The sequence below is a fragment of the Erythrolamprus reginae genome, chromosome 11 (assembly GCF_031021105.1).
Source record: "Erythrolamprus reginae isolate rEryReg1 chromosome 11, rEryReg1.hap1, whole genome shotgun sequence".
In the NCBI taxonomy this organism is placed as follows: Eukaryota; Metazoa; Chordata; class Lepidosauria; order Squamata; family Dipsadidae; genus Erythrolamprus; species Erythrolamprus reginae.
Window position 1 is genome coordinate 16,529,071 of NC_091960.1, and position 17,260 is coordinate 16,546,330.

At 40.7% G+C, this 17,260-nt stretch overlaps 1 protein-coding gene across 2 annotated transcripts in view; it reads right to left on the reverse strand.

Moving 5' to 3' along the window:
* PTPRU (protein tyrosine phosphatase receptor type U) overlaps positions 1-17,260 on the reverse strand; it is a 558,855-nt gene that overhangs the window by 140,353 nt on the left and 401,242 nt on the right. For both annotated transcript variants that reach the window (XM_070764504.1, XM_070764505.1), the window contains exon 14: positions 14,385-14,523. In XM_070764504.1, the coding sequence (XP_070620605.1) occupies positions 14,385-14,523 (139 nt within the window). The remainder of the gene's footprint in view (positions 1-14,384; positions 14,524-17,260) is intronic.

Below are 17,260 nucleotides of genomic sequence, written 5' to 3' on the forward strand. Positions count from 1 at the left end.
TTCGGCACCTTATAAATAAATAGACCTTTATTACAGTCAAAGACCATCAATATAATAATTTTAAAAAACAGAACATCCAAGAACTGTTTCAGATTCTTAGAATGTAGACATTTTAGTATCTCTTTGATCCTAGTAGCAAATTCTTGGGTGATAAATGTAGTCCTTGACTTACAGCAGTTTGTTGACCATCCAAAGTTGGTTGTCACCCAAGTCAACAAAGACATTCTAGGTGTTGAGGTTCTTGGACATCTGGAGACAAATGACTAACAATGGGTTGGCTGTGGAATCCTGAGAGTTGAAGTCCACTTATCTTAAAAGTTGCCAAGATTGGGAAACACTGCCTTAGAAAGAGAATGAGAATCATCCTTGCTGACCTGGGAAATACTTTCTGTTCATTGCATTTGGGCAAGCCATACAGATTAAAGGGGTTGGAAGGGACCTTGTAGGTCATCCAGTCCAACCCCCCAAGCAACATTTCTGACAAATGGCCATCCAATCTCCCCTTGAAAGCCTCCACTGATGAAGCTCCCACAACTTCCGAAGGCAAGCTGTTCCATTGATTGATTGTTCTCACTGTCAGTAAATTTCTCCTTATTTCTAGGTTGAATCTCTTCTCCTTACCTTTAAAAAAACTGGAACCGTGAATCAATACCTGGACATAGTAACAGATAATTCTTTCCAATAGCACCCCTGAATGTTGGGGGACCTTAATACTGTTTCCACTGACTACATAACAGGAAACATAAAAATAGCAACCTAAATCTTCCTATAGATTTACTAGGGCTAGGGGAAACATAGCCAGCCAGGAAACCCATCTCTATCTGTATGATACAGGACAGTATCATCCTAGCCATTGTAGCCTCACCTGCCCCCTATGAGAAAATTAATTATAGTTACAGCATCTAAAAGACTGATCACCCTGCTCTAAGGTATAGTAAAATAACTACAAGTAACAAATTTTTGCATCAGATGCAACTCTCCCAGGGATAAATATGCTACCGGTTTGGCCTGGTTCTGGCGTACTGATAGTGACGGCCGCTGGTAGTTTGGACAACCAGTAGTGGCAGCAGCACAAGGCTCTGCTCACTCACCCAGACATCACCATTTTTTTAACCTTCTGCACATGCACAAAGCCTTCTGCATATGTGCAGAGGGTGAAAAAGTGTGCACTTCTGAACCCTGTTGAACCCTCCCAATTAGTTAACCCAGAACATGTCTCTTTCAACCTCCTCAACTTCTTTAGCACACCTAATTAAAAAGTAGTAGTAGTAGTAGTAGTAGTAGTAGTAGTAGTAGTAGTAGTAGTCTTGGAGGAATTGACTGAAACCAGCCAAACCTGCCATGCAGAGAATGTCTGATCCCTAGAAATCTATATTTTAAAAAAGGCATTTGCTTATTGTAATTGAGAACATCCTCATTTTCTTCCCACAACAATTTCATAAATATCACTCTTTTGTTGCAAAATAAGCAGCAATTCAGCCATGGAACCACTCTTGAACTGCTGGTAATACATGGTTCATTTTATCAAATAAATACCTAGGGGGGGGGGAAGTACATGCTGCAAACTAGATATAAAATTGTTTAAATTGATTGTCTCTCTTTCTAGTAAGCAAGTGGCAAGGTACATGTGTTATTTCTCAAGTGCTGGTAAAAGGGTTGGGAAGATGTCCACTTGAAGGCCTTGAATTCATGTAGGGCTTTATAGGTCATCACCAACACTTTGAATTGTGTCCGGAAACCAATCGGTAGCCAATTTTAATTTTAATCTTTGAAGGTCTGCACACTCTTGTTTATCGCAAGGCTCAATGTGGATGCAACTGAGCCGGGTGGCGCAGCAGGTAGAGTGCTGTACTGCAGGCCACTGAAGCTGAATGTAGATCTGAAGGTCAGCGGTTCAAAATGCTGGCTCTGTTAAAAAGTGCTATTGCTAGCATGTTGTAAGCCACCCTGGGTAATTAAGTAAGTAGGTAAGTAGGTAAGAAATAAAAAAATAAAAAATAAAAAATAAAAAATAAAAAATAAAAAATAAAAAATAAAAAATAAAAAATAAAAAATAAAAAATAAAAAATAAAAAATAAAAAATAAAATATAAAATATAAAATATAAAATATAAAATATAAAATATAAAACAAAATAAAATATAAAATAAAAAACAAAACAAAACAAAACAAAACAAAATCTGGAATGGCTTTTCTGTGGACAATACATTGGTCTTTGCACCAGGCAAGGTTTGACACTACCACTGCTACTGGTGCACTGCACGCACAGCTTCAGGTCTCTGCTGTGCGTGCATGTGCCAGTGAGATTTTGCTCTTGCGCCTGCAAATCTCATGAGGGGACATGCATGCATGTGAGATTTCAGCTATTTTTTTTGCTTCCGTATAGGCACAGAAGCAAAAAATCACCAAAATCTCATGCGCATGTCCTCGCAAGATTTTGCTCCTTACACATGATCAGAAGCAAAATCTTACTGGGAGGCACAGGAATTTACTTGCATTGCGATATTACCTTCAGAAATGAACTTATTTCTGACAAGTATTACCATCAAAATACAAATATGAGCTGAGTTCTTCACTGTATTAGAAAACTATTTCTTTTTAAATGAATCAAATCTCTCCTGAGTTGCTACATGTTCCTCTCCCGAAAACACATGCCATGCGATGTGATGCAGCACCAAGCCAAAAGAACAAAGAGACATATCTCGTTCACGCCAAGTTGAGCCTTTGGGTTTAGACTCTGCTCTGTGAAATCTCATCATATGCCGTTTATTCCCTTCCCTTTCTCTGTGTCAAACATTTATATTAAGGCTTAAATTGTGGCATCATTCTGGAAAATGGCAAAGCAGCACACAAAATATTTATTGACAGTTTGGCAGACAATCCCAACACATTCCAAGCATGTAATTGTTCCTCATCAAGAGAAACAAACCAAAACGCATTAATGTTCCTCTACTACATGAAATGTCATCTGGTTTCTATGCTTCTATATAATCAGTCTCTGTGCAATATGACTAGAGCAGCTGTTCCCATTTAGTCACCCTTAGACCCATGAGACCCAGGTTTGTTTTGTTTTTTAAATAAAAATACAGCTCTGTTTTTCTCTTCTTTCTGTCGCTCTCTTTGGTCTTTCTTTCGTCTTCCCAGCCATATTTAGCTACATAAAAATAACAAACTTTTTATATTTACTTCAGTCTGGATCTCTTTAGATGTTCTGGCCAATAGTTCCCACTGTCCTTGGACACTGGATATCCTTTGCTAAACTGAGTCCTTAAGTATTTGTAGAGCTAAACAACCGAAGAGATGCGATTTAAAGGAGACTGATCTAACAGAACTTTCCCCTGGCAACATTTCATCTTTTTTATTGATTGATTGATTGATTGATTGATTGATTGATTGGATTTGTATGCCGTCCCTCTCCGGAGACTCGGGGCGGCTAACAGCAATAACAAGACAGTGTACAATAATAATCCAATACTAAAAACGATTAAAAACCCATTAATATAAAAACCAAACATACATACAGACACACATTTTCTTGTGATTATCCAGCCTAGGTATGCACACTGGGAAGATCTTAACTCAGGTATTCCAACAAGTATTTTAACCATAAAACACATTCAAACAGTTGAGCCAACCAATTGAAATGCATTTGAGATGAATCAAATTGGAAATTGCTATGCAGACAAATGTACACATACAAACAACTTTTTCACTAACATCTATTTAGTGGCCTTAATGGTGTTTGTACTCCTGGCCATGGATGAAATTCAAAAAATTTTTCCTACCAGTTCTGTGGCCATGGCTTGGTGGGCATGGCAGGGAAAGGGCACTGCAAAATCTCCATTCCCCCCCCCCCCCCACAATCTGGGGCCAGCCAGAGGTGATATTGGCCGGTTCTCCAAACTACTCAAAATTTCCGCTACTGGTTCTCCAGAACCTGTCAGAACCTGCTGAATTTCACCCCCGTTCCCGGCTATAACAAATAATATATTATTACTATCTGTTTGCTTCAGTTATTGGATGACATTTGATGGATGTTTAATCGAAGTGGACACGAAAGGAGGAGAGATGTGTTGATCTGTGGCCAAGAATCAGGAGCATGGTAGTACTTTTTCTGACTAACAAGCTGTATTAAAAGACATAAGCTTTCATGTTGGTTAGATATGAAGCCACCAGAATCCTAATTTTCAGTCAAAATAAGAATGTGAATATACAAGACTCCAGAGAAAGACCACAACATAGTTTCACACCATATCATGTTCTCCATTTAAGATTAAATCTTAACCTTCTGGCCTGTTCCGAGATAATTGGCTCCAAAATAACAAATGTTCAAGCTCCAAGAGTGTGATCCAGTTCCATTCCATTCTATTTTGTGTGTGTGTGTGTGTGTGTGTGTGTGTGTGTGTGTGTGTGTCTATTTATTTAGAAGGAAAAAGACTGAATGCAGTCCACCACATCCAATATTATATACAGCAGGGAGCAATCCATAGGAACTTTGTGCACGTACAACTCTGCTCGACCTCTGCATCCTGCTAAGAGATTCCCAACAACCTAAACAATTGAGGGTTTTTCTGACAACCGGTGGGCATCTGACCAACATTCCTGCCAGATTTTGATCAACAACTTCGAGCCTTCTGCAGGGATACACAGTGAGAAAGTTTTAGCTTGGTAGCAACCCAATGTAGCATCAGGGACAGCATATTGATTACACTAGCAACTATAATCAGGATAGCTCGCCCATATCTAAGCAAAAACCTTACCAATGCCCATTGCTGAAAGCCTTCTGAATTCATTAGAATCAGAAATAGCTTACCTGTAAAACAATGGTTCCAAAAGGCTAATTTATGATGTACACATACATTGTAGAATAAAATTGTGAAATTCCACTCTAATTAATGTCTAACTTATGACTATCTGATGTAGTTTCTGTCTACAAGAGTTAACAAGTGCATCCTTTTTTTTGTCTTGGACTCACATGAAATTCTTGTTACCAGAGTTAAGATAGACTTTATGTAAATATAAATGTCCAAATGGTCTATAAACAGTTTAGGACCTGTTGTGGTTGGCTCTGCCCCAGCTCCTGCCCCAAGGAATGTGGAGGCGGATGTGGGGGAAACATCCACAGGCCACAGTCTGTTTTGCTCCCAATAGAATCTCCCGACGAAGGCTCCTCTGATGAAGGAAGCGTGAGTAGCAGGGAAGGGGGGAGTTTGGCAGACAGCCCAGGAGGAGATCAATCGTCCTTATCATCCCTGGATTCTGAACAAGAACTTATGACAGATCCACGCATGTGTAGTGATGCATAGGAGAGAACAACTAAAGGATTATTACAGGAGATAAGTGAGGCCACCTGTGGTTGGGTGGGGCTGCTGTGATTAGTGCTACAGATAAAAGAGCAGGGTGCTGGTTTAGCCTCATGGCAGTTTATCTGATTCATAGTTTCATCAAGATCGTGGTTTTTGCTGTTTCCCTGTTCGACTATGTGTGGACTTTTTGGACTTTAGAATTGGACTCATATGATTATGTTTAGTTCAATACCTAGAATTTTTATATATTAAGTTATACATGTCAATTACGTTATTTGGATATGTGGGTTTTTTTATCCTTCTTATCTCTTTGTACTCCCCATTCCCCATTCCTTTTTCAATAAATCAATTTTTAAAAAAAATTGGATTCAATTTCCCAGTTATTGGGTGAGAAATTGGATTGCATTTAACCTATGCCTTGTGTGTACCACAAAATCCCTTTGACATTTAAAAAGGGAGCTCTTTCTGTTTTTCTGTTGATAAAGACTTTTGGTTTTCCTTCTATCATGCGGTGTGTTTCTTTCTGGACTAATTACCCTGTAATTACGGGCGGTTGGGACACACCGGCAGAACAGGACCCAATTATTATGTTCAATTATAATGTCCAATAAATCCTGGATACCGCTTCTTCTTATCCCAAGCCCAAATGTAAGATAGTGTTGGCAATTTTGTGCCCTCCGGATATGTTAGGGACAAGTACAACAAGAATTCTAAAGAGTTTGGCCCATAATTCTTGCTGATTTCATTAACAGAATAACACAATCGAAAGGGACCTTTGAGGTATTCTAGATTGGACAAATGGCTGTCCAATCTCTTCTTAAAAACCTCCAGTGAATGGACCATCCACAACTTCTGAAGTCAAACCATTCCACTGATGAATTGTTCTCACTGTCAGGAAATTTTTCCTCGGTTCTAGCCTTGTCTCTCTTGGATTAGTTTCCATCCATTACTTCTTATCCTACCTTCTGGTGCGTTGGAACATAGGCTGAACCCCTCTTCACAAGTAGGAAGCTCATAAAAATGGCAGTGCATAGTTTAAACTCCCCAATATTCCCCTAACAGAGGAAAAATCAAATGCCATCCTTGCAGCCACCAAAATATTGCCTGGAATGCCAAAAAAGAGTCATGATAATGTTGAAGCTCTCCATGGTACTGATTTCTCATTTCAAATCACCTCAGCTTTGTTCTCAATCGTGTAATATCTAATTTACCACAGTGAATACTATCCACTGATAATGCTCCTGTTATGGGCCCCTTAAATTTTCTTTAATTATGTCTAAGTCCTACACATAAGAAAGACAAGTGGGGAGGAGCATGCTAGCTGAAGCCTCCTTTACCATTCCTAGCTTGTTACTCTCTATGCATAGACAATGGCAGCTTAGTTCCGCATCGTGCATGAACATTTAGTCTATTGATTTTCTCAATGAAACATTGTCTCTTCACTTTCCCACTCCCTGGAGATCAAGAAGCATACACTGCACCGCTACCCTTTCAATTTTCAGCCAACAACAAACTGATGAGATAAAATGGGCTAAAAAGGAATGACTGCCTGGAAATCATTCATGGATCCAGAATAGCATAGCATAGCATAGCATAGCATCTTTGTTGCTCTTATCTGCACTCTTTTTAGAGTCTCACCATCTCTTTTTAGAGTCTCACCATCTTTTTTACATCGTGGAGACCAAAACTGAATGCAGTATTCCAAGTGTGGCCTTACCAAGGCATTATAAAGTGGTATTAACCCTTCATGTGATCTTGATTCTATCCCTCTATTTCTGCAACCTAGAATTGTGTTGGCTTTTTTGGCAGCTGCAGCACATTGCTGGCTCATATTTAAATGATTGTCCTCTAGGACTCCAAGATCTCTCTCACAGTTATTGAGCATAGTACCACATATTCTGTACCTGTGCATTTTGTTCTTCTTGCCTAAATGTAGAACCTTGCTTTTTTCACCATTGAATTTCATTTTGTTAGATAGCGCCCATTGTTCAATGCTGTCAGGATGAAGGCCCTATCCTGCTTTTCACTTACAACTTCATACATATGGAGATTTATGGTATTATAGAGATTATTCTCTTTTGATAGAGATTCAGCCCACAATTTAATCTTTAATTTCCCATCTTTTCCAATTATGGATAAAACTTAATTATAACAGTCAAAAAGATTATGTATTAGAGACATTGTCACAAAGGACTCACCTAGCCCTTTGTTGAATTAGTTTAAGGAATGTTTTGAGAATCCTTCCATGCTTCTTCCAATATAAATGCACAGGCAGAAATATGAAGCCCTATTTTATATACATTTTTGCCTCATAGTGTTGAAGTGTTTTCTATTTATGGTAAAACACCACGAGACTGTTGGCAAAACGTCATTATCAGTGGCAGGTTAATTCTCTCTGAAATTGGCAAACAAATCCAAATTTCCATTCCCTGATTTTAAAAAAAGATCCTATCTACAACTTCCATTCTACACAAAGAAATGATGTACGCATGCTCTTATGTAGACAGTAGATTACCACATTATCTTACTCTCTGAGCAACAGCTATTTCAGTGTATGTATCAAACCGGGGCAAAATGGCATTTTGGAATTCTCCATCCAATTGGCAGGAACAGAAATATTGTGAATTTCTCCTCAACCTCTTCCAAGGATAGGAAAATATCTCCAAACATTTCTCAAAGACAGTATTCACCTTTGCAGCTAGGGAAAACACCCCAAGGGGTAATTCATTCTTGATGTCTTGGGATTTAATGAAAGAGGGAAGGGGAGAGGAGGAGGAGGAGAGGGAGGGAGGGAGGGAGAGAGTGGATTTTTCTACAGGAGCTCTTGCCTCACAATCAGGAGGTTGTGAGTTTGATCCTAGGTAGAAGTAGATGTAGGGTCTCCTGCTTGGGCAGGGAGTTGGACTGCAAGGTCCCTTCCAACTCTGTTAATCTTTTAATCTAATTTATTACTCTAAAGAATGTTAAGAAAAACTTTGTGTTTTTTACCCCTCAGCAATCTTCTACTGAAATAAGTGCAAGAACTCCATAAGGATTTCTCTGAGGTTCCTTTTTCCCCCTCTGAAGTTATTTAAAAGGAAAATTATTTTTTCATCAGAAGGAAGGAGAGCTTGCTACAAAAGAACTTCTTGTTCCATACTAGTGTACATCACAAACATTGCCTTAGAGGCAAATCAGAACAATGGGCCCTCTAAGATGATGGGTGATATCAGACTATCCAACACAATCTAACATTTCCAAGCATTGATACTGAGACCATTTACATGCCAATTACGCCACTGAGTCTCTCCCTTTACAAATATAAGCTGCTGCTGCTGTTGCTGCTGCTTGAATAAGTGCACAAGGATTGACCTTATAAAAATATGGCATAAATAATATACTACATCACATTTGATCCTAAATTACTAGCTGGGAATGACAAACCTGCAATGTGCTTCCACAATTTTTTTTTAAAAAATGAAACTCTAAGACAAACCAGAATGGAACTTGGAAGAGTGATGGAGATTTGTGGGGGGGGGGGGAAGGAGTGATCACCAAATGGCAATTGAAAGTAAAGCTGGTTAAATCCATTAATCAATTAAACACAACAATATCTGTTCAATGGGATAGTTCAATGTACTCTTTCCCAGTCTGAGCGAAGTTTGATCTATAGATAAGCATCGGCAGGATGGCAGCCCCATCCATCCCCTATTTAACTACTGGGTATGCTCCAATCAGTATTTAAATTTAGCCTTTCTTTTTAGAAATTCTGGCAATCCCAGGTTTACAGGGGATTAGTTGGGGCAGGTAAAAAAGAGGCTGATACATGTTCAATAGCTGGAGATATAATGTAGGGGAAGGAGTGGCAGAAACTGAGGGCGGAGTTAAAAGAGGGATCAGCCTAGAATTCCTACATAGCCACAAGTGGACTAAAGTCAACCTCTTTTAAATTCCCTTGACCCTTATCCAACCCCAAGTAGGTGTTAACCTTGAGAAATTGAGAAATTTCGTGTAATTAGCCATGGACTAAAAATATGTCAGTTTAATTGGACCTTCATGTGGGGATCTGATGTTTTACTCCTGACATAAAATGACTCACATAGTATGAAAAGGAGCAGGACAACAAGGAGGGAGGCAGGAGTATAAGCATGGAAGAGATGGGGAAATGATTAAGACTGAAGGAGACAATGATTACTTGATTTGTGTATCTGCGTGTGATTGTACGGTTTGACTGCTTTCCGGGAAAATAGGAGGGAAGAGGGGGAGATCTATCTATCTATCTATCTATCTATCTATCTATCTATCTATCTATCTATCTATCTATTTATTTTTATTTTATTTTTTATTTATTCAATGTTTATGCCGCCCTTCTCTTTAGACTCAGGGCGTCTTACAACATGTTAGCAATAGCACTTTCTAACAGAGCCAGCCTATTGCCCCCACAATCCGGGTCCTCATTTTACCCACCTCAGAAGGATGGAAAGCTGAGTCAACCTTGAGCCAGTGATGAGATTTGAACCGCTGACCTACAGATCTACAGTCAGCTTCAGTGGCCTGCAGTACAGCACTCTACCTGCTGCGCCACCCCGGCTCAGTGACAGCTTTGCCTGTAAATGAGCTTTTAGTATATAAACTATACCAGTGTTTTTTGACCTCTGCAACTTTACGAAATGTGAACTGCAAGTCCCAGAATTCCCCAGTCACCATGCTGGATGCAGAACTCTGGGGCTTGAAGTTCACATATGGGTCATTCTTTGTCAAGTGGACCACCTGTCCACTTGACTGATTTTTGCAGCTTTATTTGAAAAGAGACAAAAACACAAAAACAGCATATATGATAGAAAAAAATGTGCTCTTTCTAATGAAATAAAAATGAAGATGATTGAAGGTGAGGAAACAGAGAGCTCTGTTTCATCACCTTCAATCATCTTCATTAGAAAGAGCATATTTTTTCTATTGCTCTCTGCTTTCTCACCTTCAATCATCTTCATTTTTATTTCATTAGAAAGAGGACATTTTCTTCTATCATATATGTTGTTTTTGTGATGGTTTCTTTTCAAATAAGGCTTCAATTTCACCTGGTCCACTTGACAAAGAATGACCCATATTTTAAATTTGCTGAAGTTGGGAACTGGGCTATATCCTTAACAATGGTTATTGTTTATCAAGTAACAATATTAAACTGTTTGCATTTATATTCTGCCATAGCCCAGTGATTATCATTCTGAAAGCAGAAATTTAAAAGAATTCTACCTAGATGTATTTTGGGATCAGATTTTGGAGTTGAACCACAGAGGAAATCTTGGCGGGCCATTGAATACTAGCTTTTAAAAAGAATAATTTAAAAGCCTCTCTTGGTAACAGCAGCCCTATTTCTTTTTCACTTCTCCAGTGGTTGTGGGAAACTGATATGAAAAAGCAAACAGTTCTTTGCAATCACTAGAGACCAGTGTTATCAAGGCAAGCTTTTAATTTTTTTTTAATGCTGGAAAAAAAATCACTAAGACAGCTTGGGCATTAAACAAAACTAAGAATCTAATCTGTTGCATGCTTTGGGGGAATTGAAAAGGACAATTTCTCCTGAAAAAATCGTGAGACCTCTGAAGTGCCCTTTCAAAGCAGCAGGAAGGATTATTTTTCTTTTTAGCATGCACAAAATGGTTGCTGGAAAGAGAAAGATTCCATTAGATCAGAATTAAAAATTGCACTGACAGTGTTCTGCCGGCGTGTCTCAACCGCCCGTAATTACAGGGTAATTAGTCCAGGAAGACACACACCACACAATAAAAGGAAAACCCAAAAGTTTTTATCAACAGAAAAACAGAAACAGCTCCCTTTTTAAATGTCGGACAAGCGGCGGACAAGCGGCGGGCGGACAAGCGGCGGGCAAGCGGCGGGCGGACAAGCGGCGGGCAAGCGGCGGGCGGACAAGCGGCGGGCAAGCGGCGGGCGGACAAGCGGCGGGCAAGCGGCGGGCGGACAAGCGGCGGGCGGACAAGCGGCGGGCGGACAAGCGGCGGGTGGGCAGGCGGTGGACAAGCAGCGGGCGGACAAGCGGTGGGCGCGGCAGCAGCGAGGAGCTGAAGATCGGGGTTTCCCCTTTGCGTGGGCGGCGGGGAAACCCCGATCTTCGGCTCCTCGCTGCTGCGGCGCTGCCGAGCAGATCAGCTTCTGTGCGGCGGAAGGAACCTTCCCTGGGTCTTCCCAGGTGCGGAAGTAAAAACACCATCTGCGCATGCGCGGCCATGGAAAAAAGGACGCGCATGCGCAGATGGTGTTTTTACTTCCGCACCACTATATCGCGAAAAATCGAGTATCGCGAGGGGTCTTGGAACGTAACCCTCGCGATACTCGAGGGATCACTGTAATCCTTCAGTTGTTGTCTCCTATGCATCACTCTACACATGCGTGGATGTGTCATTAATTCTTGTTCAGAATCCAGGGATGATAGAGATGACTGATCTCCTCCTGGGCTGTCTGCCAAACTCCCCTCTTCCCTGTCACTCAGGCTTCCTTGGTCAGAGGAGGCTTCGTCAGCAGATTCTACTGGGAGCAAAACAGGCCTGCGGCATGTGGATGTCTCCCCCACATCCACCTCCACATTCCTTGGGGCAGGAGCTGGGGCAGAGCTAGTCACAACAGACAGTATGAAAGGAGGAACAGAAAAGAATACAGCCCAACCTCCATGGGCCTTCAACTGCCCATACAGAAAGATTTTGCCATAAGAGCGAAAAAAACCCATACTTTCATCCTGGAACATCTTAGACTAACTTCAGCCTGCTTCAACAGCCAGCTGCCATTAGGATAAAGGTTATGTTATGAGGAAATGTCTTCAAGAAATAGTGAAATACTTTCATGCTGTGACCAGCAGGTATGTTCATAAGCCCTGCTCTGATCTAACAGAATAAGAGAGTTGGAAGGGACCTTGGGGGTCTTCTAGTCCATCCCCTGCTCAAATAGGAAACCTGTGATGGTGAACCTATGGCACACGTAGCATGCTGAGCCCTCTCTGCTGGCACATGTGCCATCACCCCTGGTCAGATCTGGTGTTTCTTTCATGAGCTTCTGTTTCCCTGCAAATGACGAAAAAGAAGCTCCTGAAAGAAATATCTTTCCTCTTGCTGTGTTGCTGGTGTTGGCATCCCCTGCCTCCTGCCGACCAGCTGGACTTTGGGTCTTTGCTGCGCATGCACACATGCCCACACATGTGCTCACGCATCTTTCAGTTTGGGGATGCGCATGCACGCAGTTTGGGCACTCGGTGTCTAAGAGGTTTGCAGTCACTGCTGTTGGTTGTCCAGTCTCTTCATACCAAGAATAAAGTGACGGATGCTAAATTGTATTAACATGTAGGGCTTTGCAATGCCTTACATTAAATTCAGAAGAAACCCCTGAAATCATGACTACAGCACCCTCCTGGGATATTGTAAAGCAGCCGTATCTGCTTCCATAATCACACAATGCCTCTAAAGCGTTGCATACAGAGTGCTCAGATTCCACAGCCTCTCCTCCAAGTTCAATCCAAAACACCGCACAGTTCTAACAAGAAGTGTATTTGACCAAGTGCCTATAGATATAGGTAGTCCTCGACTCACTTAGTGACCATTTGAAGTTAGAACAGCACTGAAAAAGTTATTTATGACCATTTTTTCACACTTTATGACCATCACTGCATCCCCATGGCCATGTGATTTACATAGAAACATAGAAGATTGACGGCAGAAAAAGACTTCATGGTCCATCTAGTCTGCCCTTATACTATTTCCTGTATTTTATCTTAGGATGGATGTATGTTTATCCCAAGCATGTTTAGATTCAGTTACTGTGGATTTACCAACCACGTCTGCTGGACATTTGTTCCAAGCATCTACTACTCTTTCAGTCAAATAATATTTTCTCACATTGCTTCTGATCTTTCCCCCAACTAACCTCAGATTGTGCCCCCTTGTTCTTGTGTTCACTTTCCTATTAAAAACACTTCCCTTTTGAACCTTATTTAACCCTTTAACATATTTAAATGTTTCGATCATGTCCCCTCTTTCCCTTCTGTCCTCCACATTTGGATGCATGGCAGGCGTTTCATATTTATGATGTTCACCAGGTCATGTGAACACCTTTTGTGGCCTTTTGACAAGTAAAACCGATGGGGTAGCCAGGTTCCCTTAACAAACCGGTTGCTAACTTGACAACTGCAGTAACAACGGTGACAAGAAAATGGAGTAAAATGCACCTAGATTAGATTAGATTAGATTTATTGGATTTATATGCCGCCCCTCTGTAGACTCGGGGCGGCTCACAACAATAGGAAACAATACATAGTAACAAATCTAATTTAGCAATCTAAATTACAGTTTTAAGTTAAAAAATCCAAAAGAAACCCCAATATATAAAAAACAAGCACACAGTCGAATCATACACAGAAACTACATGGGCAAGGGGGAGATGTTTCAATTCCCCCATGCCTGACGGCAGAGGTGGGTTTTAAGCAGTTTCCGAAAGGCAAGGAGGGTGGGGGCAATCCTAATCTCTCGGGGGAGCTGGTTCCAGAGGGTCAGAGCCACCACAGAGAAGGCTCTATCCCTGGGTCCCACCAGACAACATTGTTTAGTTGACAGGACCCGGAGAAGGCCCACTCTGTGGGACCTTACTGGTCGCTGGGATTCGTGCGGCAGAAGGCGGTCCCGGAGATATTCTGGTCCGATGCCATGTAGGGCTTTATAGGTCATAACCAACACTTTGAATTGTGACCGGAAAATGATCGGCAACCAGTGCAGACTGCGGAGTGTTGGAGTAACATGGGCATACTTAGAGAAGCCCATGATTGCTCTCGCAGCTGCATTCTGCACGATCCGAAGTAACAAATGTACCTAACAAATTTTTCCACTTAGCAGCATAAATGTTGGGTTCAATTGTGGTTTTCAGTTGAGAGCTACCTGTAGATGACCTGATTGCCCTTTTTTCTTCCATTATTAGACTGAACTGCTAATCACTAAAAGGAAGCGGAGTCAGATTCGGCTCCAAAGAGAGGTACGTTTGTTGGAAAGGGAGTGGAGCTGCCTGCATGACAACGAGAACAAAGCCCTGGACAATGCCTCCTTACCCTTTCCGAATGACCACGATGATTGCCCCAAGCAGGATGATCAACACCACCAGTCCTCCAGCACAGATGCCCAGAATGAGACCCATTTCCTCCGAGTGCTGGGAAACCTCCAAGGGACGCTTGCTTTCTTTGCAGGCAGCTGTAGGAGATAAACAGCAAACAGGTGGGTGAAGAGGACATGGAAATAGGAGAGTGATACCATGCGCTTCTCCTTCTCTTTGCACGTCATTTGCATGCATCATCAGAGGACACAGGGACAAGATTGCTGGACCGCATCGGAATTATTTTTTAAACAAACATATCAGTGTGTGGACAGCATGGCACCCGGGTATTGTACATTCTACTACAAATAAAACTAATAAAATCAATCCTAGTTATTACATTCAACCAGGTTGTGTATTTCTAATAATAATACACATTTATATTAAGGTGCAGTCTGTCATTATTCAATTATTCCATATTTTCCTTTTGTTATTGGTTTCGTTTTACTATATTAAAATGTATACGCTTATATTCCCCTTTTCTCTTATTTCTATCTCTTCTTTTAACTTTATCATGTCAACCTTTATTAAAAGACCTTTTTTTCCTATCCTACCTAACTTGTAATCATGTCACCTTCCTAAAAAAAGAAAGAAAGCAAGAGCAATAAAAAGGAAATCAGAATAACAAAAAAAAAATCATCTATCCATTGTCTCTTGTCTGCTTCAATACTTTAATTGATGTGCTTTTTTTTTTACTTGCTTTCCATATTCCTCTCTTGTATCTTTATCTTTGTCTGCATCTACTTCTTGGCTCTTCAAACTAGGTATTTCTCCCATCTCTACCCTCTTCCACTGTATAGCTTCCCAAAATTCTGCCCAGTCCCCTATCTCCCCTTTGCATTGCACCTCGGTGGCACAGTAGTGAGAGTGCAGCACTGCAAGCAACTTCTGCTGATCACCGGTTTCCAGCAGTTTGGCAGATTAAATCTCAGTAGGCTCAAGGTTGACTCAAGCCCTCCATACTTCCAAGGTCGGTAAAATGAGGACCCAGATTGTTGGGGGCAATATGCTTACCCTCTGTAAATTGTGAAGCAGTATATAAATCTAAATGTGATTGCTAAATGCTACTGCTATATTTTTAAAGGATGTTACAGCAGGTTAGCAACAGCATCTTGCCAATTGATCTTCTCCTAAACCACCCACCCAAAAATAATCAGGATTTGGTAAGTGTAAGAGTTGGAGACCATTTTTTTTTCAAAAAAAATATATTGTGGAATCAAAAGAGCATCCTGCTGAAGAAATCAGTAGAGACCGGCTTCAGTATTCATGGATGCGTCCTTGCTGTCACTCACAACTGAGTTCAATCTAAGGAAGTTTCACCTTTGCCTTCAGTTATTCATGGAACTTATGGAGTTATGGCTGTCTTATCAGTTTAAACAAAATAAAAATACATAAAAATGGGAATGGGGAATTATTATTGCCATATTTGAGAGATATAGAATTGGTATACTTTGGGTACCATTTGTTGGGGGGTCAAGAGAAAGGGAGGCTTTTGCCTTCTCCTTCTGCTCAAGATCCCCATGGACAATTGGTGGGCCACTGTGTGATACAGAATGCTGGACTCGATGGGCTTTGGCCCAATTCAGCCTGGCTCTTCTTATGTTCTTATGGTAGGGGAGACTTGGGCTATTGAGGCAACTTCTGCCTCACTATGGAATTCCGATCAAGCCCTCCTTTTTAGCTTCAGCTTGATTATATTCACTGGAGGAAAGCCCACACCTTGTTTGAATCACTGGTTCCCCTTGTCAAACTTTCTGCCAATTAAGAAACTTACAAGTAAACCCTGGAGTCTGATGTTCTCCTCTCTGGAGAGATAAAGAATGAGAGAACTGTGTGAATTCTCATCTTGCCGCAAAGAAACATCCTCTTTCGGTTTTGTCTTCTTGAAGTTAAATGTTTACCCCTGGATTTTAGTGGCTCCCAAACCACCCGAAGGATGCTTAAGGGTTGTATGCAATCTGCAGACCACCCAGGGAATCATAGATAAAGGAAGCTCTGTACTAAATAAACGTGTCATCAGTTCTAAAGTTGATCCTTCTTTCCAAATAGCAACTTTTCATTTTCTTAAAACATGTTACAGCTGGTGGGGAGATTGCTAGACTTGCATATAGTTACAATGCTCCTCTGATTACTTATGTTGGTAATAGAATTTATGCTTTTGCACTATGAAATTGGAATTATCCTGTAATGATATACATGACTGTCAAAAAAAACCCAAAACCCACCTCACTCCTCCTGTAACACTATTCTCCAAATGTCAAATTACCCCATTGTAACACTGTAATTCTTATTTCTGTAGTTCTCAGAGCCAAAAAAGGATTAAAATGCCACATTCTGAATTTTTTAACTTTATTTATAGAGCTGACTGCCTATTCCAATAGCCAAATTTGAACAATGGATATTATTGATGCCTGACAAGGAGATGTTTGACGTAACTGTTACAGGGATCACTTGTATGGTTGACATTTGATGACCCATAACTTTTTCCAACCTAGTCAAAATTTGCCTAGAGATTCTCAGCTTTTCAATTAAGTCACAAGCAATGGTCTTCTGAATTCATATGGTGAATTATTTTGCAGTTGATGTCATTGTTTTGATGGTATTTTGAACCTGCCCTTGTGGAAATTTGGCAGGAATCATCCAACTATTTGCCTTTTGCAATTAAAACCAAGACACACAAAACCTCTAGCCATTGCCCCTGAACAAATCTGACCTACAGCATGTCCTTAAATGAGAGGAATTAGGCTTGACCATCAAGAGGAATGTGTCATTTCAAAGTTTCTGATGAGCAGATTGAATTCATACCATTCAAGGTACATCTTCTGCATATATGTT